Here is a 23628-nt window from a genome sequence, read left to right as displayed (position 1 = left end):
GTAAATCATGAACTCACTTAGGCTTCAGGGTGTACCAGTTTCTCTCTTTGTTTTCACTCAAACTGTTTTCTTGATTCTCAACCCACCACGATGAGTAATTGTCACTAAAGCACAGATACCACAGAGTTATTCTTTGGTGTGATCAGGGTAGACCCAAGAGTGTGAAAAAAGGCAGTGATGGTCTCTAGATACTATAGATCTTGAGGGGGCTCGCATATCATTCCAATTGCAAGGTCTTCACTGCACAACCCTACAGATGCATGTTCCAGGAATTGTTTGCCACTGTTTCCTACACTGTATGGTCAGCTCCTGTACTTCGCCGTCCTTGGCCTGCACCTCTGCCAGTGTCCTCTTCTGTTAGTTACTACACTTCTGTCTCTTACAGTCCTAAACCTTACTTGTTAGTTTGCTGTCAACAGGGCTCGTGGGTTCCTTTCTTGGGGTAATTAGAATTTACAAATTTCAATTCTTCTATAGGTAGTCATAATTCATTTCTACCTTCAGACAGAAAATGCACTGGCTGTACTAAGGGTGTTTACTAGTGGTGAAACATTCTAACAGAGGAAATCATGAAAACAACCCGAGAGCTGGCAATTCAGTTCATATTCATTATTCATATAAATACAGTTTCTACAGTGAATTGTATTGCTGTGGTAACGTTTGGAGTTTCTGTCTTCTTAATGTTGCACAAATCAATGGGAGAATGTGTTCCTGGCAGCGAGAGGATGCAGAGCGCTCCCATGTACTTTTATTCACATGAAGCACTGGCAGATATCGAGCAATTACCAGCAGAAAAGCGTTAAAGTCAATATCCTGACATGCTCCTCCTCTCCAACATGACCCTAACTCAGAAAACTGAAAACGATTATTTTTTTATAGATGTGCTGCGAAATGTGGCAAAAAGGATACTTTTTATGGACTCTACCATAAGAACGAAGCTTTGTTGATAGCACGGCCAGGGAGGCGGTATCTTGAGATTTGAAGACAACTGAGCAATTCCTTGCGTGATATGGAGTAGAGTGCAAGCTGGTGATTGTTTTGATGGTAGGCAAAGCATCTGAAATGCTATATTCTGACCATATGATATATTTTACTTGAGATTATTCTGAAATTTGGTTGTAAAGATGCTTCCTATGCCCCCATCCTCAGAAAAGTTATTTTTCCCCATACCTGTCATATAGAAGCCTCACACCAATGAGTAAGAAAAGTCATGCAAGGAAAACATAATCGATCCTAGGAAAAACGCCAAGTCAGAAGGTCTGACATTACACTCAAACCCGTATCTTTTGGTTATAATCCAAAGTGATTCCAGATATCCTTCATCAATTAAAAATGAATCTTTCAAATGAAGGCACCATTCAGAGTCCCAAACCCATCTCGCCCACCGCTTTCCTCCCCATAATTAGTGGTGGTGGTGAGTCACTTACTGTTGGACTGGATGCTTGTGGGGTCCACTATAAACCCTCCCAGGGCACTGCCGGTACTGCTCAAAGAAGTACTGAGTACTTTGATGACATCTTGTGCATTAGCATTTGGGGACGCTCCGATAAAATTAACCCCTGCATCCACAATCACAGAGCCTTTCCTGGAATAGACATAACAAGAGTGTGTTACTTTACAAGTGCTTCAATGCAGGCCGATCAATTTACATTGTGTCCTCAACGAGCGAAAGAGAAACAGCAAAACACTTTCTGTCATAAATGAATTGCAATAAACTGATTTTGCGCTGTGTACACAGCCTCTTTAAACACACAATAAGAGACAATATTAGTAAAGAACAGGGCAAAATAGTACAGGATGTGAGAAAATGTACCATGTTTGGGTTTGGATGAGAGGGGGAAGTTAGCAGGTGGTAGCACTGTCCCTTTAGATAAATCTAGTGATGTCATCAAGAGAGGGTGTTACTAGTTGTTGGGGAATTATACATATTTATAATGAATATGATATGTGAGAATTAACAAATGTAGATCACAAGAAAGAGAAAGGAGGTGTGGTACAAACAACCCAAACCTTCTTGTCTTCTATGCATGCATATCTATGTTTGGTGTTTTTCTCCCTTTTAAGCTCCGTCGGGTGTAATTTATTTGAACATACACTTAAGGTCTGCATGACAAAAGTGGTTTTCAAAAGATCTCATCCAAGGCTCAACCTCAGGAACTCTCTTGTCTCAGCTTACAGTCATAGTTTGTGTAATGGCACTTGGATCACGCTATGAAGGAGGGGTGTTCCTCCTTGCAGGACAAAGTGATGAATTATATTTGTCATCTATATCTAAAACCTTGGGCTGTGTGTTTATTTTGCACCCATAGGGGTCGATTCCGATTCGGGGAAAAAACGCTCCGAATAGCCATTCGGAGTGTTTTTCCCGTACGAATCGTACCCTGCAATATCCCGCGTACGTACGACGAAGTACGATTCGTACCAGGAGCCGGACTCCGTACAAATCATACAGAAGACCGTACGACTCAAATCCCCGTACGAGTCCCCGTTGGAACCCGCTGTACGCGACATCTGTATTGCTTGCGGCTAGTTTTTACGACCCAGAAAGTACGATACGTGTTGGGTACGCACCATACGACCCCTTTTTTTACGGGAGCCGAAATCAGCCGTAAAAGCAGAGTTCGCCCCGAAACAGGTATGGAACGCCCTCCCCGGGTACGGTGCCTACCCCCCATGATCGCAGGGGTACGCACTGTACCCCATGTATGCTGGGTGTACGGTGCGTACCCCATGTACACTGGGTGTACGGCGCGTACACCCCATGATCGCAGGGGTACGGCGCGTACCCCTGCGATCATGGGGGGTACGTGCCGTACGAATCACCCTTACCTGACGTGGTCCGTACAACTCGCGTCCTGATACCCCGGTCCGGATCGTACTCGTCGGGTCGTACGGCATGTGTACGAGTCGTAAGGAGACGGCTCCAGATGCGAATCGTACGGACGGTAATTTTACCGGATCGGAATCGGCTCCTTAATGTAATTAACAGCATGAAAGTAAGATAATGTTTGGCAAACCTAGATCATGCAAGTCCACATGCCCATCACAAATCTGCCAACACCTTAAAATCCACCTCTTCCACGAAGCCTTCGGCTTGATTCAGCATATGTACTATAGCTGCTGCTTCCCTCTTTCCTCATATCACTCATGCTTCTGCAAGCACCTTCAAGGTATTTTTCTGATTGATTAGAATTGAACAGTGTACATTTTTCTGCAATGCTAACTTTTCTGGAAAATAAAACTGTGATGTTCACTATGGAGGAAAGTACCACTGCTAGGAGCGTTATTCATTAACATGCTTCTCTAACATAAGCCCTCAAGTATCACTTTATGCATTTCTACTTCTGTGCTATGGGTTTACTCTATAAGAATAAAGTCACAAAAGGCTTTCACCTGTAGTGGATTGAATATCATATCATGGCCATCAATCCAGCATGTAAACTATTTAGGATTCAGCTTTTGACATTTTGATCATAGAAGGCATATGGCTCCAGGAACACATGGGGTGAGCAATTTCAGAAGGTATTAGGGTATTCAGGAAGGAGTGAATCTCCTGGTAAAATGGGTGGTGGGAGAGCATTGATTTGAAGAACTGGGTAATTTCTGCAATGTTTACACTTGGCATCAGGAGTGATATCTGAGTATTCCATACTTAAGTGTTCTACTGCTATTTTGTGAACTATATATCTATGTGAAGTTTATAGACATTTGTGGTAGATTATAAATATCTGTGTTGCCATACAGTGAATTGTTGATCACTGGTTTGGCCGAGGATTAAGGCTGAAAACTAGAAAATGAATGAATCAATATTATAGACTTGGATTAATACAAATGGGGACAGGTTCAACTCCATGTACAGGCCATGATTTAGATATAAATAAGTGTTGTACTTCCTTTGCTTTGGATGGGCCATGGCCTACTTTCTTTTAGAGTTTGTGTACTTCACATGAATCAAAGGCTAAATCCTACATAGCAAAATTAAGCAGGAATTGATCTAACATTGAGGTGGAAAACTGAGGTCTCGTTTACAAGATACTCCTTATGTTACTAATTCTTCTGTGACAAGTACACATTTTACAACCTGGATCACTTCACATTAGGACCAAACTATCACTTTAAAACATGAAAATAGGAATGTGTTTATATTATCACATTGGTTTTCTTCCAATGAAAATGTCTGCACCTGCTCGTAGAGTCCAACATTTCGCCTGAAGATGAGAGAACTATAAATTAATCTTCAAGTTACACAAGGATGAGCTCAGTGAAGCTTACAATCAGGAGTTCTCTGAGCACTTTGACATTGTAAGAGGTAAACCTAGGAAAAACCTCACTATGTTTAAGGAACGATCAGCTCCAGCTGCAGTGAGTAAGCTGATGCAGGACTTTGAAATTAATTGGCATTCTTCATTTAGAAAAAGTAGAGGAATTAGGGAATACATCTACAAAGCATGATACACCGAATGAGTTTCCAACCCTAATTTTTCTAGGTGTACTTGGATTTATTTTTATCCTTTAAAAGAACATCTAGTTCATACTGAACTGTTAGTGCTGAAATCTAGCTCTTCTCTGGAGCCCTGTCCTGTGAGGACCCGCAACCATTGGAGGAACTAATATTCCTTAGTTTCAGATTCATTCCAAAAGCTTACCTATCGTGCAGATTATTACAAGTTACATTCAAAGCAGTAACAGTGACCACAATTGGTTAAAATCCTCTGCTGATTTGAATGATCCATTCTGTTTTATCCTATATTTCTCCAGCAACTATTCAAAATTCATGCATCTCCAGACTTAATGGAGCCAGGTGTGGCCTGATATCTAAGGATTTACAGGATGGTAACAATGCATGTTTTCCCTCAAATACAGGCACTGTTCAGCATTGGTTGCCACAATGGATGACCTCAGGCTGTCAAAACAGCAAAAGTGTGTTTATCCCACTGAATATGCCAGAGGCAGCTGATACTGTCAGCCTTAACATTTTATCAATCACCTTTAGGCTATTTTCATAGCCAGCCCTCTCCTGGGGTGGTTCGGTCATTTCTGTCAAACAGAGTTCAAACAGTATGCATCCTTGCACGTGCAACCCTGAAAATCGTACTTCTTGGATCTCCAAATTTCTTCACTGTTTTGAAGCCTATTTAATGTATATGTTGAACAACTGGCTCATTTTATTTTGTCTTCTGGCATCCATTTTATGTTTACTGATATATGCAGATCATCTTCCTGGTGGATTGGTAGCTGGAGATGGTGCCACAAAACTTTCAGCAGTGTGTGGTGCAGGACAGAGAGTGGATGGGTGGCATCCGCTGAAGCTAAACTCTGAGGAGACAGAGGTAATATGGTGGGAAATGAGGTAACTGACCATTTGAAATACAAAGCTATCTATATTCGGAGTTTGCAAAGATCCAGTGGAAATAGCCAGAAACTTGTGATTTCTTTCTATCGTCTGTAATTTCTCCGAAGTTGACTCTTGTTTGAAATTGTTTTTTTTTTATTTAAAACAGCAAAAACCAATCTCTACTGCCTAAATGCTTCCCCCTTCCAAGACGGTTAGAGCTGTGTCAGCATTAGTCAGCATATGTCCCTTAAAGTATGAAACTTCCTTATACCTGAAAGTCTAAGCATTCTAGTGCTTGTTTGCAAATTGTTCAGAATGTTTTGACTGCTGTTAGGCGCTTTTAAACAATCTCTTCTTGCTGCTGTGCTGTGTAAATTGCTGTGGCTGCCAGTGTTAGTTAGGATCACCTTTAAGGTAATGGACATCATGTATTAGGCTGTCAATCACAAAGCGGTGCACACAGTTTGCTAACTGAGCCCGCTGTAAGAGATGTGTGTGGGCGGAAGGGCTTTCTCTGTGCTGGCCTTATTCATTTGGAAATACTTACCTGTCCAGTTGCAGAGAACCACTAATCACTTCGCAATTGAGAAGCCTATAAAAATCTGAATTTTCTCCTCTTGCGATGTACATTATATATATATTTTTTAAGGTTTTCTGGAAAGGCTCGGGTAAGCAGTGTTTGAAACACCCAGAACCCCTTCATAACATAACAAGCATATATGTTCCTGCTTTAGTACCCGTTCTCGGGCACCCAATTTTCAACATTGGTAAAATATCTGCGAATTCTGATTAGAACAAATGTCTGTAAAATGCAAAATTCATACCTAAAGCCTGTCACTTTCACTCCCGTGCAGTTGGGAAGCTTGGTGTATAATGGTGTTAGCTATGGAAGAAAAACAAACCGTGGTTACAAATAGCCATTCCAAGAATATTCTTTACATTTCAAAGTGAACATTTATTAGTAGATCTGCTTATAGTTCAAGTAACAGAATAAATGTTTTGAATGAACCTTGTTCATATTTTTGTGTTGGTCTAAGATGTAACGCAGTTTGAAGGCAGTGCACACTACTCATTTTCTTGCCAGTAAGTTTATGCTGAATGTCTGTGAACTCTTTGATTGTTTAGTTTTATTAAGTTTAGGCATCTGAAATTAGCTTTCTAGGCAGTGTTAAAGTGGGAGAAAGCCAGTGCTCCATCTGATATGGGCATGTGTGTCACTGATGTTACTTCACTGCATAACAAGAAATCGCTGGAACTAAGAAGCCCTGAGTATAATATGCAATGAGGCTAACAATGTGCATTTCTAGCCAGGCAGATTAGGCATGCTCTGTAAAAATCTATTTGTACAGGGCATGAAGCTGTACATCGAATAATTTCACCTATTGCTAACGGGCACTGAAAAGTGTCATAGTGGGCAAGAGTGTCAAGTAATGCAGAAGACACCATACAGACACCTTACACTGTAGTGGACTGTCAGGGAGTGAATTGCTCCTCATAACCTAGATTTGATTTCTCTGTAGATTACATTGTTGCTGTTAACTTCAATGGTAAGGTAGGGGGAGACGGTGTAGGGCGAACTGGCTATGATTGAGAAATTGCTGATGCCCTTGATCTTCAGATACATTTATCTAAATTGCTTTTGTTCACGTTGTTCATTTGCTTCACCATGGATGTTAACCTTCTTTTTAGGTCTTGCCTAGACAGCACATGTGCTGTATCTTTGAGACATATTGTTTACAGTAAGTTGGCTACTGCCCACCCATAGGCTTACCCATTGGTTAGCTTCAGCATGCCTCGCATTTACTTCTTTTCGATTTGGCATGGCATCCCCTGGAGCATGGACCAAATATTTGGATCCTTCCACTGCTCTTGTTTTTGGAGCTTTTTTCGTTGTTTTTTAGTACTTCACATGGGTGCTTGAGTCTTCAGGCACTCATATTTCCTCGTTCATGTTCTTTTCTCCCTCATATACTCATTCCCATTCCTTGTCGGCTTTCCCCCAGAGGTTGTGAAGGTCATGTGACAGACTGGCTAATTTGCAAGTTGTGTAAACTTTTTGGACGCTGGGTGATTTGCCCAGCAACACGGGCAATTAAGAAGATGAGACTCGCCAGCTCCAGCACCCAATCTATTCAAGAACAGTTAAAACCTAAAATCACAAACAAATGTTTTCAAAGAAATTTGTAAGACGGGTGTTAATGCACAGAGTTTGCAAGCTCAGAAAGGTGGTGGGCAGAGAGACGTGTATTGCTTTTTATAACAATAGCCATGATATAGAGGTTTATAAACAGATATAACCATTCTAAAATGGCTGCACATTCCGACATACAAGAAGCTTGGCGGTGAATAAGTTGTATATTATGGCGCATGCATGTAACATACTATTCGCCAACTTTTCATCTGTTGGCATGTGCCTTATCCTTATTGGTGCATAGTAATGAGGATGCCTATGGCAAGAAGGCGTTCTGTGACTGAGGAACATGGCGACGCAGAGAAGCAGTTGAGGCCGGTACATAGGGCAGGTGAAGAAGCAGTTGCAGGATGGCAAAGAACTGGGGCCTGTCTTTGAAGAGTGCAAGAGCTCAGGGCGCACATTTAGTGTATTAAATCCTTTCAGCAACATCTCCTTGAAGAAAACCCACTATGATGTATTTGACTCCTCCACACTGACGTGATTTATCATCCCCACAGTGACCTCCAATTTGTTCAGTTCACGCCCTGGAAGATATTTCCTTTTCCTCATTCATGTATGTGATGATTTGTGCACAGAATGTCAGCTGACCAGTGTCACTTTCAGCCTGTCTTGTTAAGTTAGCTACCAGACTTCGACTTGTATGCTACTTCTTGTAATGGGTACAGACCGTCTACTCCATGTAAAACTTGGCCTTGCTCCTGGGCGAGGCTGAATCACATCTTGCAAATTCCCTCATTCCGTACCAAAGTTGTTTACCAGGCATGGTTTTCTTTTCTTTGCACGTACAAACTTATAGACCTATTAATTGAGTTATAAATCCAGGTTTATGTCCACCCCCATACAAAAACAAACACTGGCAGCTTCACTAGTTTTGGCCCTGCAAGCTGGTGCGATAGTAAAAGTTTTTTTCCAGTTCTTGCGTAGACAGCGCATGCCCTTTCTATTTGAGACATTTCTTTACAACCTAGTCAAATCAAATTTCAAAGCTTTATTCGACATTTGTCATAAAAGCATTTCCACCCTAACACTATACAAATAAATACTACATCTAAAATGATCACATTAAAATACATATTAAACAGATGACAGTCGAATACACTACACAGATAAAAATACTTGGTTAATTCAAAAATGTATTAAAAAAACAATATAGCCATGGTAACCATATTTCCTTATGTTACATTAGCCAGTAAAGTGCGAGTGCGGATCACCCATGCCCAGCCAAGAAATTTAGCTACAGCAATCGCAAAGAGTGGAGAACAATCTGATTCTAATATTCTGAGAGCAGTCGATTGACTGCGAGTGCCAATGTTTAGACAGACTGGTCGTAGCCATTTCCGCCGTGGACTAGCATATAAGGGGCAACAAAACAACAAATGGGAGATATGCTCTGTTTGTTCTTTACAGTGATAACAGTGCTCATCCCGCGGTGGGAACCAATGTCTCTTAAAAGCATTTACTGGGAGTGTTCCAACTCGAAATTGAAAATATAACTTCCTGTCATGCGGGCTTTCAATTATGTCCCAATAGGCTTCGCAGGATGGAACCATTTTAATGCCCAGAAAGCGGGCTGACAAATTGGCTATTGGCCCAGTACAATAGATTGTGGAATACACCATCTCCCAGTATATTTCTTTCAATTTTGCTTTTGTCGGGAAGCAAGACACATCCCTATTGCCCCAAAGATGATCCAGTTTTAACTTTACCAATAGACCCCTCAGATCTTTCAGCCATACAATGCAGTGAAAGCAATCAAACTTAACGACATCTGACAATGCTGCAGCGTAATGGGCTAGCTCAGGGGTCACCATCAGGCGCCTCCAATACAACAATGGCCGCAGTCGAGCTATATCCTCGATACTTTTCCTACCAAGATCCAGTTTCAATGGAATTATAGGTGTGCTTTGCGGGGCCATTACCAGCCCTCGCAAAAATCTATTTTCCGCTAGACCCAGATCTGCTAAATTTGAAAAACCCCACAGTTCAGAACCGTGCAAGCAGGTGCTCAAGACTTTCATATTGTAAATTTCAAGGGCGCAGTTTATTGGTTTTGTCAGCGAGGCTCTATGTTTAAGTGCAACTGCGCCTGCAAGCTGGTTAAACTTTAATACTGCCGTGTTGATATGTGACTTCCATTTCATATTGCCCTGTAAAATTATTCCTAAGTAGGAAAAAACCTCTACTTTCTCAAGGGGAGTACCCTTATACGTAATTACACCTTTAAATGTGGATTGTCGGTTCAAACACATAAATTTTGTCTTGGTTGTGTTCAGCTCAAGGCCCTGGATATCACAGAATTCGCCAAATGCATTGACAGCCTTTTGGAGACCGCCCGGTGTGCGTGAAAGTATAAGCGTGTCGTCCGCAAACATATGGACGGGGACATATGAGCCTGCTATAATTGGAGCATCACTTGGAGATTTTTTCAAGTAGTCCACAATGCCATTAATATAGATGGAGAATAGTGTTGGGGCCAGGACACACCCTTGCCGCACCCCCCGCTCCACAGGAAATGGCTCAGTCACTTCTCCCTGCGCCCCCCACCTGATTTTGGCATAAATATTTTCATGCAGGCGCACAAGAAGAGTGAGAAGATCTGGACTTATACCTGCTTCAGCCAAAGTCCTCCACAGCTTTTCTCTTGGCACTAGGTCGAAAGCTGCTTTTAAGTCCACAAAGACGGCGTAGAGAGTGCCATTTTTCAATATTACGTTTCTCCAATAAATGGCAATGAAGTAGAAAACCTGGTGTTAGACCTGTCTGGCTTCTTGCGTAGTCCCTCCAATTTATTATTTATTTTGTCCCCTTTTTGCCCTCATACCTTTAATAATTTTTGTCCACTAACTTTTTCTAGGTGTTGGTCAAGGGGATAGGTGTTCTTTTCTCCCTCATAGTTTTTCACCTCAGGCCTAGAGGCCTGTTCTGTCAGGAAAATGCAGTAGTTCACAAAATGGAGGGCCCTAACTGTTTCCAACTGCCACATCTTAGACTGCCCCATAGGATAACCTTAGGCCTTCCAGAACTTTCTGGACCCTACTGGACTCTGTGTGGGTTATCTATAAAAGGGCAGGGGTCAGGGAGCCATTTTGTGTAGTCCAGAGTGTGAGAGGAGAGAGGCAGTAGTTTGAGGAGGAGGACACGCTAGAAGAAGTTAGTTGGTCTACTGGATTGACAACATCTTTCAGAAGACGTTCCCCCTTGTGCTCCTGACCAAACCCTTTCATTGGTCTGACATTAATCTGGGTCAGTCAGGCAATCAAGAACTTTGGACACTTTCCCGTTTTGGGCCGTGTCCTACATCCACCTTCAAACCCCCCGTTGGTTTAGTAATTGTCTCCCCGCCTTCATTCTGAAGTTCCAGCCTACCCGGACTGGAAGAACTGTGCCCGGTGTGTTCTGGCATCTCGTGCTGCTGAGGCGTCTCTACTGGGAGGCGCGAGGGGGCGTTGAGGTGTACAGTCCGCGGAGAGTGGCGCTGCCAGCTGTCAAAGCCCCGCGGTGAAATTGAAGGTGAGGCGGGCAGAACAGCAGCGAGACACTGCTCCTCCGCGCAAGGGCAGAGGCGTGTACTTCCCGGGTGAAGGAGGCGGCGCCGGCCGTGTCACTGATTCCCCCGCGCCTGTGCGGCTGAGGCCTACGTCTGGAAGGAGCGAGGGGCTCCCAAGCGGCAACGCGTCTCCGGTCTCCTCAGCGTTTCTGATTCCGGTGAGGACAGGGGCGAAGGTGCAGCCTATATCCCCAGAGAAACGGGGAACTTGGGCCATAGCCGGACCAGAGGCAGCTCGTCAGGCGCCTGCCCTCAGACAGCGAGTGAGGGAACGAAGGGCCGCCGTCATCAATCCTTACCACACCAGCACCAAGGTTGAGAGGCTGGCTGGGCGGGGATAGGCGGCCGTTACCGCTGTCGGTGGCATTTACAGCGGAGCCGTGTGTCAGCCCCCACTCCTGGGGACTGGGGCAGGACAGACACACAGACAGTAAGGAGAGTGGGGGTGAGGAGGGAAAGTGCTGAGCCCTCTCTGGGGATATTCATATCACGAATCCTAGTGCCTAGAAAGGTGCCCCGACATTCTGATCGTCTTTACTCCTGAGCTGTGCCCTAGTAGGTGGGGGAATAGTTACATAACTCCAGCTTCCTTGAGACAGGTCTGAGAAAGACATCTACCAAGCCAGAAACCAGGGGGGCTGAATCTATAGTCAGAAGAGCGCTGACAGTTCCTATCAACTGAGGACCCCCCTTCAGACACTTATAGAGGTAGCTGATGCTTACTGAGAACTTGTGAGTTTCCTACATTTCACTGGGTGTGCATTCACTTTGTATATAAAGGTGCAGATACGGGAAGAAAAGAGTTTAACACTGTAGTAAAGACAAAGCCAGTGGATTTGGCAGGTTAATGTAATGAGATGAATTGTTGTTGTTGATCATTAATGCAAGGTAATACTGCTGAAAGTAATCCTACTGAGATAATTTCACATTTCTAAAAGTAAGCATTTCTGAATTCATGACATCTGAATGTTTAGACTGTAATTTCTTTTTCCCCACAGACAGAAAAGTGTTATTAACTTCTCCTGATCAAAGGTGTAATTTCCAATTGTGAATACTGAGAACTAAAACAAAGAGAATATTATTTTTATAAACCAGTACATATTTTCCTAACAAATTGGTGTAGTGTCCTTTTTAGGTGTTATTGCGTGGATTTACTGCTGGGTGGTTTGCAACCTTCACACTTGTGCCTCTAGAATTGCATGTCTTACCCTAGGCCAGGCTACCCTAGGTGACCTGTCATCCCAGGTTCCAACAGATTGGTGTCTAGCGGTGGGATTGGACTGTGGTTGCAGCTACTCAGTAGTAATTGAACGTAATACACTAAGCCTACACCAGGAGTTTTCTCCTAGCGGCCCTCCTAATTTGTGCTTTTGTTTTTCCAAATTTGTTCCTGGTGGTGGGGTGGAGGTGGCTTTAGGTTGCCCTTGCAACTCTAATTTCCTTGTGTGTATAACTTGGTATTGCCTATTGTAAAATGGAGTTTGCATTAGAAAACCTAGATACCTATTCTGTGGCTCAGCTGAAAGATTTCTGCCAGAAAATGGGGGTATTTTTTAAGCATGGTGCCAAGAAGGGGGAACTCCAGACCAGTCTAAGGGCTTGGGTGGAGGCACACAAAGAAGGGAAGGAGGAGGATGAAGGGGCAGACCGGGACACGGTTGTGGAGACAGAGGGATTATTCCACCCTGAGGGGGAAAACCTACTCCCAGAACCAGTGTCCTACTCCAGCAAGGGCAGTAGCGCCTCTGGGGGGAAGCTTAACTGAAGCCGAGCTTACTGACAGGAGGGAAAAAAGGCAATTGAGAGGGGAGTTGGCTAAGCTGGAGCAGGAGAAAGAGGAGCGGAGGATGGCTCACGAGTTCAGGTTGAAAGAGTTGGAACTCCAGGCCCTGCAACGGGGGCCCTCTCCTGTAATAAATGGTGGCAGCGAATCCAAAGAGACAGCCAGGGAGTCCAGACCCTATTTGCCAAAAGACCTTATTGCTAGCTTTAGTCAGGGAGATGACATAGCCAAATGGTTGGCTGCCTATGAGGTCTCCTTAAGAGCCCATGGGGTGCAGGAGAAGCACTGGGGGGGTGGTTTGTATAGGTACATGCCTCCTACTGGTCGGGACACCTTGCTGGCCCTGGAACAAGAGGAGCAAACCAACTACCCCATCATGAAGCTAGCATTGGTAAAGAAGTTTGGGCTTACCCCAGAAAGGTATCGCCAGAAGTTCAGGGGGAGCCACAAGTTAAGCACTCAGAACTGGGTGGACTTCCTTGACTACGCACGTAAGGCATTGGAGGGCTGGGTCAAGGGCAGTGAGGTGAAGGACTATGAGGGGTTGTATGATCTATTTTTGAAAGAGCACCTCCTCGAGAAATGTTTTCCCGAGCTGCGCCAACACCTGGTGGACAGCAAGCTGACCAATCCCCGGAAGCTTGCAGAGGAGGCGGACATCTGGGCAAGTACCCGGGTGTCCTCAAAGGGGACTGGAGGAGATTCCCAAAAGGCCGGACAGGGCGCCCCTCAGAAGAAGGAGGGGGGAGACAAAAAGAGGGAGTTCTCTAAAGGTCCCCAAAACAGTTTCCAAGGGAAGGGAACAGGTTTCACCCCTAAGGCAATCCCGCCCAGAAACCCTAATCCTGGCCAAAGCCAGCAGCCAAGGGTTCTCCACTGTTTTGAGTGTGGTGGTGTTGGACATTATAAGGGAGATGTCAGATGCCCAAAGAGACCACCTCCTTCCACCGGAGGAAAACCACCGGGAGTAGCTAGTGTAGCGCTCGGGGAGGAGTTGCCCTTAGATAAGGGGGGTGAGTGGGCGGGTGTCACCTTAGTGTCCCTGGGAGAACGGGAGATGGTTCCAAAGATCCAGGTGCCCCCAAATACTACAAAGTATGGGCAATGGGTCACCATCAATGGCCAAAGAGGGGAGGCTCTGCGAGATACAGGAGCCAGTATGACTATGGTGAGAAGTCAACTGGTGTCTCCAGAGCAGGTGGTTCCCAATGTACTCCACCCCGCCGCGATGGCTGACGGCAGAATGGGCCACTATCCAGTGGCTGAGGTTCCCTTTGAGTGGGAGGGGGTTGCAGGTTCACTTCGAGTTGCCGTAAGCCCTGCCGTGCCAGTCGATTGTCTGTTGGGGAATGACATGGAGCACAACACTTGGAGAGAGGTGGAATACCGGACGCATTCTGCGATGCTGGGTACACCTGACTGGGCCTGTGTAAGCACACGGTCTGCGACTGCCCGGAGAGGGAGTTCGCCTGGGTTGGAGCCTGGAACAATGGCCCAACCCGCTGCTAAAAAGGGACAGACCCGGTGACAGGAAGAGCCTGCTCCGGCTTCCACACCCCATGTGACAGATCGGCCACCCGCGATGGTGGACCAGGAGTCCGTGGAGGGGGAAGTAGACTCTCTGGAGGATTTACCCATCCCTGCTGAGTGGCATGTGGAGGTGAGGTCCTACCAGAGAGGAATTCTGTAAGGGGCAGAGGGAGTGCCCTACCCTTGAGGGACTGAGGCGACAGGCTGAAGCCCAAGCAGCAGGTGATGTTACGGGACACTACCATATTTACTGGGAGGATGGACTCCTCTACAGTGAACCCAAGGTACCCTTGCCTGGTTCATCAAGGGCCTTGGTAGTCCCGCAACAATACCGAGACTTTCTACTAGAATTGGCTCATGCTATACCCCTAGCAGGACACTTAGGCCAGGACAAGACCTTTGCACGGCTTGTCCTCCACTTTTACTGGCCTCAGATGAAAGTGGCGTCCAACACTTACTGTCGGACATGTGTATCCTGCCAGGCCAGTGGGAAAACAGGGGTGAAGCTGAAGGCTCCCCTGGAACAACTTCCAGTCGTTAGCACACCCTTTGAGAGGGTGGGCATCGACATTGTAGGGCCTTTAGATCCACCAACCACAGCTGGTCACAGGTTTATCCTGGTTCTGGTGGATCATGCCACACGTTATCCAGAGGCCATTCCTCTGAGGACTGTCACTGCACCTGTGGTGGCTAGGGCCCTGATGGGAATCTTTACCCGTGTAGGATTTCCTAAGGAAGTTGTGTCCGACAGGGGGACCAACTTTCTGTCGGCTTACATGCGGGCGATGTGGAAGGAGTGTGGAGTGACTTACCGGTTCACCACTCCTTATCACCCCCAGTCGAATGGACTGGTAGAGAGGTTCAATAAGACCCTGAAGGGCATGATAAGAAGTCTGCCTGAGAGCCTACGGAGGAAATGGGACGTCCTCCTGCCCTGTTTGCTGTTTTCCTACCGAGAAGTGCCGCAGAAGGGAGTGGGCTTCAGCCCTTTTGAACTGTTGTACGGGCACCCTGTGCTTGGACCTCTCAGCCTGGTGAAGGATGGATGGGAAAAGTCTCCCAGAAAGCCTCCTCAAGATGTGGTGAGCTACATGCTGGCCTTCCGGAGCCAAATGGCAAAGTTGTGGAAGCAAGCTTCTGACAACTTGGAGGCCAGCCAGGCAGTAATGAAGGAATGGTACGATCATAATGCTCAACCGGTAGAATTGGAACCTGGCCAGAAAGTGTGGGTGATGGAGCCTGGAGAGCTTAGTGCCCTCCAAGATCGCTGGGCAGGCCCATTTGAGGTGTTGGAAAAGAAGGGTAAGGCCACTTACTTGGTGGATCTTAAGACCCCGCGACAGCCCCTACGGGTGCTGCATGCCAATCGTCTCAAACCCCACCATGAGAGGCCCGAGGTCATGTTGTTGATGGTGACTGATGGGGAAGAGGAAGCGGAAAGCGAACCTCTCCCAGATCTATTCTCGTCTCAAGAGAAGGATGGGTCAGTGGAGGGAGTGATTCTCTCTCCCACTCTAACTCCTGAGCAACGGGAGGACTGCCGCCAGATCCTGGGGCAGTACTCTACGTTGTTCTCCCTTGTCCCGGGAAGGACTCACCTGTGTACCCATGATGTGGACACAGGGGACAGCCCACCAGTGAAGTCGAAGACCTACCGGCTGTCCGACAAGGTGAAGGCTAGCATCCATGGAGAGGTTGCCAAGATGCTAGAGCTGGGAGTTATCGAACCTTCCAACAGCCCTTGGTCCAGTCCGGTGGTGCTAGTACCAAAAGCCGCCCCACCAGGCACCACACCAGAACTTAGGTTCTGTGTGGATTACCGAGGATTGAACTCAGTTACAAAGACTGATGCTCATCCGATCCCTAGGGCGGATGAGTTAATTGACCGGCTAGGAGCTGCCCAATACCTAAGTACCTTTGACCTCACTTCAGGGTACTGGCAGATCTCCTTGACAGATGGAGCAAAGGAAAGGTCAGCCTTCTCCACGCCTGAGGGACACTTCCAATTTTGTGTGATGCCCTTTGGGCTAAAAAATGCCCCTGCCACATTTCAGCGGCTGGTGAATCAGGTCCTCTCTGGAATGGAGAGTTTCTCTGCTGCCTACCTGGATGACATTGCTGTCTTCAGTAGCAGTTGGGAGGACCATTTGCAACATTTGCAAGCAGTTCTCCAGGCCCTGAAACAAGCTGGATTGACCATCAAAGCCAGCAAATGCCAGATTGGGCAAGGGTCGGTTGTGTACCTTGGACACTTGGTGGGTAGGGGGTCAGTGCAGCCCCTGCAGGCGAAGATTGAGGCAATCATGGCCTGGGAACCCCCCAAGACACAGACTGAGGTCCGAGCTTTCCTAGGCCTCACAGGATACTACCGTCGCTTTGTGAAGGGGTATGGCACTATTGTAGCGCCCCTCACAGAGCTCACCTCAAAGAAACAACCTCGATGGGTAGTTTGGACGAAGGCTTGTCAGCAAGCCTTTGAAAAGTTGAAACAGGCAATGTGTGCAGCACCGGTCCTGAGGGCCCCAGACTTCTCCAAGGAGTTCATTGTCCAGACAGATGCATCAGAACATGGCATTGGGGCAGTGTTATCGCAACTAAATGAAGAGGGCCTGGATCAGCCTGTGGTCTTCTTATCCAGGAGACTGCCTCCCCGGGAACAGAAGTGGAGTGCAATTGAGAGGGAAGCTTTTGCGGTGGTGTGGGCTCTGAAGAAGCTGCGGCCATACCTGTTTGGCTCGCACTTCCTGGTTCAGACCGACCACCGACCCCTTCGTTGGCTAATGCAGATGAAGGGGGAGAATCCCAAGCTGTTGAGGTGGTCCTTCTCCCTACAGGGAATGGACTTCCGGGTGGAACATCGGCCTGGAGTGGACCACGCCAATGCAGACGGTCTCTCCAGGTATTTCCGCCTTAGTGATGAGGACTCCCAAGGGGTTGGGTAGTTCGCCCCACTTTCAGCTGGGGGGGATGCGTGTTAGACCTGTCTGGCTTCTTGCGTAGTCCCTCCAATTTATTATTTATTTTGTCCCCTTTTTGCCCTCATACCTTTAATAATTTTTGTCCACTAACTTTTTCTAGGTGTTGGTCAAGGGGATAGGTGTTCTTTTCTCCCTCATAGTTTTTCACCTCAGGCCTAGAGGCCTGTTCTGTCAGGAAAATGCAGTAGTTCACAAAATGGAGGGCCCTAACTGTTTCCAACTGCCACATCTTAGACTGCCCCATAGGATAACCTTAGGCCTTCCAGAACTTTCTGGACCCTACTGGACTCTGTGTGGGTTATCTATAAAAGGGCAGGGGTCAGGGAGCCATTTTGTGTAGTCCAGAGTGTGAGAGGAGAGAGGCAGTAGTTTGAGGAGGAGGACGCGCTAGAAGAAGTTAGTTGGTCTACTGGATTGACAACATCTTTCAGAAGACGTTCCCCCTTGTGCTCCTGACCAAACCCTTTCATTGGTCTGACATTAATCTGGGTCAGTCAGGCAATCAAGAACTTTGGACACTTTCCCGTTTTGGGCCGTGTCCTACATCCACCTTCAAACCCCCCATTGGTTTAGTAATTGGCTCCCCGCCTTCATTCTGAAGTTCCAGCCTACCCGGACTGGAAGAACTGTGCCCGGTGTGTTCTGGCATCTCGTGCTGCTGAGGTGTCTCTACTGGGAGGCGCGAGGGGGCGTTGAGGTGTACAGTCCGCGGAGAGTGGCGCTGCCAGCTGTCAAAGCCCCGCGGTGAAATTGAAGGTGAGGCGGGCAGAACAGCAGCGAGACACTGCTCCTCCGCGCAAGGGCAGAGGCGTGTACTTCCCGGGTGAAGGAGGCGGCGCCGGCCGTGTCACTGATTCCCCCGCGCCTGCGCGGCTGAGGCCTACGTCTGGAAGGAGCGAGGGGCTCCCAAGCGGCAACGCGTCTCCGGTCTCCTCAGCGTTTCTGATTCCGGTGAGGACAGGGGCGAAGGTGCAGCCTACATCCCCAGAGAAACGGGGAACTTGGGCCATAGCCGGACCAGAGGCAGCTCGTCTGGCGCCTGCCCTCAGACAGCGAGTGAGGGAACGAAGGGCCGCCGTCATCAATCCTTACCACACCAGCACCAAGGTTGAGAGGCTGGCTGGGCGGGGATAGGCGGCCGTTACCGCTGCCGGTGGCATTTACAGCGGAGCCGTGTGTCAGCCCCCACTCCTGGGGACTGGGGCAGGACAGACACACAGACAGTAAGGAGAGTGGGGGTGAGGAGGGAAAGTGCTGAGCCCTCTCTGGGGATATTCATATCACGAATCTTAGTGCCTAGAAAGGTGCCCCGACATTCTGATCGTCTTTACTCCTGAGCTGTGCCCTAGTAGGTGGGGGAAATAGTTACATAACTCCAGCTTCCTTGAGACAGGTCTGAGAAAGACATCTAACAAGCCAGAAACCAGGGGGGCTGAATCTATAGTCAGAAGAGCGCTGACAGTTCCTATCAACTGAGGACCCCCCTTCAGACACTTATAGAGGTAGCTGATGCTTACTGAGAACTTGTGAGTTTCCTACATTTCACTGGGTGTGCATTCACTTTGTATATAAAGGTGCAGATGCGGGAGGAAAAGAGTTTAACACTGTAGTAAAGACAAAGCCAGTGGATTTGGCAGGTTAATGTAATGAGATGAATTGTTGTTGTTGATCATTAATGCAAGGTAATACTGCTGAAAGTAATCCTACTGAGATAATTTCACATTTCTAAAAGTAAGCATTTCTGAATTCATGACATCTGAATGTTTAGACTGTAATTTCTTTTTCCCCACAGACAGAAAAGTGTTATTAACTTCTCCTGATCAAAGGTGTAATTTCCAATTGTGAATACTGAGAACTAAAACAAAGAGAATATTATTTTTATAAACCAGTACATATTTTCCTAACAAATTGGTGTAGTGTCCTTTTTAGGTGTTATTGCGTGGATTTGCTGCTGGGTGGTTTGCAACCTTCACACTTGTGCCTCTAGAATTTCATGTCTTACCCTAGGCCAGGCTACCCTAGGTGACCTGTCATCCCAGGTTCCAACAGATTGGTGTCTAGCGGTGGGATTGGACTGTGGTTGCAGCTACTCAGTAGTAATTGAACGTAATACACTAAGCCTACACCAGGAGTTTTCTCCTAGCGGCCCTCCTAATTTGTCCTTTTGTTTTTCCAAATTTGTTCCTGGTGGTGGGGTGGAGGTGGCTTTAGGTTGCCCTTGCAACTCTAATTTCCTTGTGTGTATAACTTGGTATTGCCTATTGTAAAATGGAGTTTGCATTAGAAAACCTAGATACCTATTCTGTGGCTCAGCTGAAAGATTTCTGCCAGAAAATGGGGGTATTTTTTAAGCATGGTGCCAAGAAGGGGGAACTCCAGACCAGTCTAAGGGCTTGGGTGGAGGCACACAAAGAAGGGAAGGAGGAGGATGAAGGGGCAGACCGGGACACGGTTGTGGAGATAGAGGGATTATTCCACCCTGAGGGGGAAAACCTACTCCCAGGACCAGTGTCCTACTCCAGCAAGGGCAGTAGCGCCTCTGGGGGAAGCTTAACTGAAGCCGAGCTTACTGACAGGAGGGAAAAAAGGCAATTGAGATGGGAGTTGGCTAAGCTGGAGCAGGAGAAAGAGGAGCGGAGGATGGCTCACGAGTTCAGGTTGAAAGAGTTGGAACTCCAGGCCCTGCAACGGGGGCCCTCTCCTGTAATAAATGGTGGCAGCGAATCCAAAGAGACAGCCAGGGAGTCCAGACCCTATTTGCCAAAAGACCTTATTGCTAGCTTTAGTCAGGGAGATGACATAGCCAAATGGTTGGCTGCCTATGAGGTCTCCTTAAGAGCCCATGGGGTGCAGGAGAAGCACTGGGGGGGTGGTTTGTATAGGTACATGCCTCCTACTGGTCGGGACACCTTGCTGGCCCTGGAACCAGAGGAGCAAACCAACTACCCCATCATGAAGCTAGCATTGGTAAAGAAGTTTGGGCTTACCCCAGAAAGGTATCGACAGAAGTTCAGGGGGAGCCACAAGTTAAGCACTCAGAACTGGGTGGACTTCCTTGACTACGCACGTAAGGCATTGGAGGGCTGGGTCAAGGGCAGTGAGGTGAAGGACTATGAGGGGTTGTATGATCTATTTTTGAAAGAGCACCTCCTCGAGAAATGTTTTCCCGAGCTGCGCCAACACCTGGTGGACAGCAAGCTGACCAATCCCCGGAAGCTTGCAGAGGAGGCGGACATCTGGGCAAGTACCCGGGTGTCCTCAAAGGGGACTGGAGGGGATTCCCAAAAGGCCGGACAGGGCGCCCCTCAGAAGAAGGAGGGGGGAGACAAAAAGAGGGAGTTCTCTAAAGGTCCCTAAAACAGTTTCCAAGGGAAGGGAACAGGTTTCACCCCTAAGGCAATCCCGCCCAGAAACCCTAATCCTGGCCAAAGCCAGCAGCCAAGGGTTCTCCACTGTTTTGAGTGTGGTGGTGTTGGACATTATAAGGGAGATGTCAGATGCCCAAAGAGACCACCCCCTCCCACCGGAGGAAAACCACAGGGAGTAGCTAGTGTAGCGCTCGGGGAGGAGTTGCCCTTAGATAAGGGGGGTGAGTGGGCGGGTGTCACCTTAGTGTCCCTGGGAGAACGGGAGATGGTTCCAAAGATCCAGGTGCCCCCAAATACTACAAAGTATGGGCAATGGGTCACCATCAATGGCCAAAGAGGGGAGGCTCTGCGAGATACAGGAGCCAGTATGACTATGGTGAGAAGTCAACTGGTGTCTCCAGAGCAGGTGGTTCCCAATGTACTCCACCCCGCCACGATGGCTGACGGCAGAATGGGCCACTATCCAGTGGCTGAGGTTCCCTTTGAGTGGGAGGGGGTTGCAGGTTCACTTCGAGTTGCCGTAAGCCCTGCCGTGCCAGTCGATTGTCTGTTGGGGAATGACATGGAGCACAACACTTGGAGAGAGGTGGAATACCGGACGCATTCTGCGATGCTGGGTACACCTGACTGGGCCTGTGTAAGCACACGGTCTGCGACTGCCCGGAGAGGGAGTTCGCCTGGGTTGGAGCCTGGAACAATGGCCCAACCCGCTGCTAAAAAGGGACAGACCCGGAGACAGGAAGAGTCTGCTCCGGCTTCCACACCCCATGTGACAGATCGGCCACCCGCGATGGTGGACCAGGAGTCCGTGGAGGGGGAAGTAGACTCTCTGGAGGATTTACCCATCCCTGCTGAGTGGCATGTGGAGGGAGGTCCTACCAGAGAGGAATTCTGTAAGGGGCAGAGGGAGTGCCCTACCCTTGAGGGACTGAGGCGACAGGCTGAAGCCCAAGCAGCAGGTGATGTTACGGGACACTACCATATTTACTGGGAGGATGGACTCCTCTACAGTGAACCCAAGGTACCCTTGCCTGGTTCATCAAGGGCCTTGGTAGTCCCACAACAATACCGAGCCTTTCTACTAGAATTGGCTCATGCTATACCCCTAGCAGGACACTTAGGCCAGGACAAGACCTTTGCACGGCTTGTCCTCCACTTTTACTGGCCTCAGATGAAAGTGGCGTCCAACACTTACTGTCGGACATGTGTATCCTGCCAGGCCAGTGGGAAAACAGGGGTGAAGCTGAAGGCTCCCCTGGAACCACTTCCAGTCGTTAGCACACCCTTTGAGAGGGTGGGCATCGACATTGTAGGGCCTTTAGACCCACCAACCACAGCTGGTCACAGGTTTATCCTGGTTCTAGTGGATCATGCCACACGTTATCCAGAGGCCATTCCTCTGAGGACTGTCACTGCACCTGTGGTGGCTAGGGCCCTGATGGGAATCTTTACCCGTGTAGGATTTCCTAAGGAAGTTGTGTCCGACAGGGGGACCAACTTTCTGTCGGCTTACATGCGGGCGATGTGGAAGGAGTGTGGAGTGACTTACCGGTTCACCACTCCTTATCACCCCCAGTCGAATGGACTGGTAGAGAGGTTCAATAAGACCCTGAAGGGCATGATAAGAAGTCTGCCTGAGAGCCTACGGAGGAAATGGGACGTCCTCCTGCCCTGTTTGCTGTTTTCCTACCGAGAAGTGCCGCAGAAGGGAGTGGGCTTCAGCCCTTTTGAACTGTTGTACGGGCACCCTGTGCTTGGACCTCTCAGCCTGGTGAAGGATGGATGGGAAAAGTCTCCCAGAAAGCCTCCTCAAGATGTGGTGAGCTACATGCTGGCCTTCCGGAGCCAAATGGCAAAGTTGTGGAAGCAAGCTTCTGACAACTTGGAGGCCAGCCAGGCAGTAATGAAGGAATGGTACGATCATAATGCACAACCGGTAGAATTGGAACCTGGCCAGAAAGTGTGGGTGATGGAGCCTGGAGAGCTTAGTGCCCTCCAAGATCGCTGGGCAGGCCCATTTGAGGTGTTGGAAAAGAAGGGTAAGGCCACTTACTTGGTGGATCTTAAGACCCCGCGACAGCCCCTACGGGTGCTGCATGCCAATCGTCTCAAACCCCACCATGAGAGGCCCGAGGTCATGTTGTTGATGGTGACTGATGGGGAAGAGGAAGCGGAAAGCGAACCTCTCCCAGATCTATTCTCGTCTCAAGAGAAGGATGGGTCAGTGGAGGGAGTGATTCTCTCTCCCACTCTAACTCCTGAGCAACGGGAGGACTGCCGCCAGATCCTGGGGCAGTACTCTACGTTGTTCTCCCTTGTCCCGGGAAGGACTCACCTGTGTACCCATGATGTGGACACAGGGGACAGCCCACCAGTGAAGTCGAAGACCTACCGGCTGTCCGACAAGGTGAAGGCTAGCATCCATGGAGAGGTTGCCAAGATGCTAGAGCTGGGAGTTATCGAACCTTCCAACAGCCCTTGGTCCAGTCCGGTGGTGCTAGTACCAAAAGCCGCCCCACCAGGCACCACACCAGAACTGAGGTTCTGTGTGGATTACCGAGGATTGAACTCAGTTACAAAGACTGATGCTCATCCGATCCCTAGGGCGGATGAGTTAATTGACCGGCTAGGAGCTGCCCAATACCTAAGTACCTTTGACCTCACTTCAGGGTACTGGCAGATCTCCTTGACAGATGGAGCAAAGGAAAGGTCAGCCTTCTCCACGCCTGAGGGACACTTCCAATTTTGTGTGATGCCCTTTGGGCTCAAAAATGCCCCTGCCACATTTCAGCGGCTGGTGAATCAGGTCCTCTCTGGAATGGAGAGTTTCTCTGCTGCCTACCTGGATGACATTGCTGTCTTCAGTAGCAGTTGGGAGGACCATTTGCAACAT

At 47.9% G+C, this 23628-nt stretch overlaps 1 protein-coding gene across 1 annotated transcript in view; it reads right to left on the bottom strand.

Annotated features, from left to right (window-relative positions):
- Positions 1-23628, bottom strand: part of LOC144826151 (uncharacterized) — a 212233-nt gene that overhangs the window by 17695 nt on the left and 170910 nt on the right. The window contains exons 15-16 of the mRNA XM_078684544.1: positions 6160-6218; positions 1428-1585 (exon numbers count right to left, since the gene is read on the bottom strand). Of these exons, the coding sequence (XP_078540670.1) occupies positions 1428-1585; positions 6160-6218 (217 nt within the window). The remainder of the gene's footprint in view (positions 1-1427; positions 1586-6159; positions 6219-23628) is intronic.

The sequence above is a fragment of the Lissotriton helveticus genome, chromosome 3_2 (genome assembly GCF_964261635.1).
Source record: "Lissotriton helveticus chromosome 3_2, aLisHel1.1, whole genome shotgun sequence".
In the NCBI taxonomy this organism is placed as follows: Eukaryota; Metazoa; Chordata; class Amphibia; order Caudata; family Salamandridae; genus Lissotriton; species Lissotriton helveticus.
The sequence above is the reverse complement of the archived record's forward strand: the minus strand, read 5'-3'. Positions and strand labels throughout refer to the sequence as shown.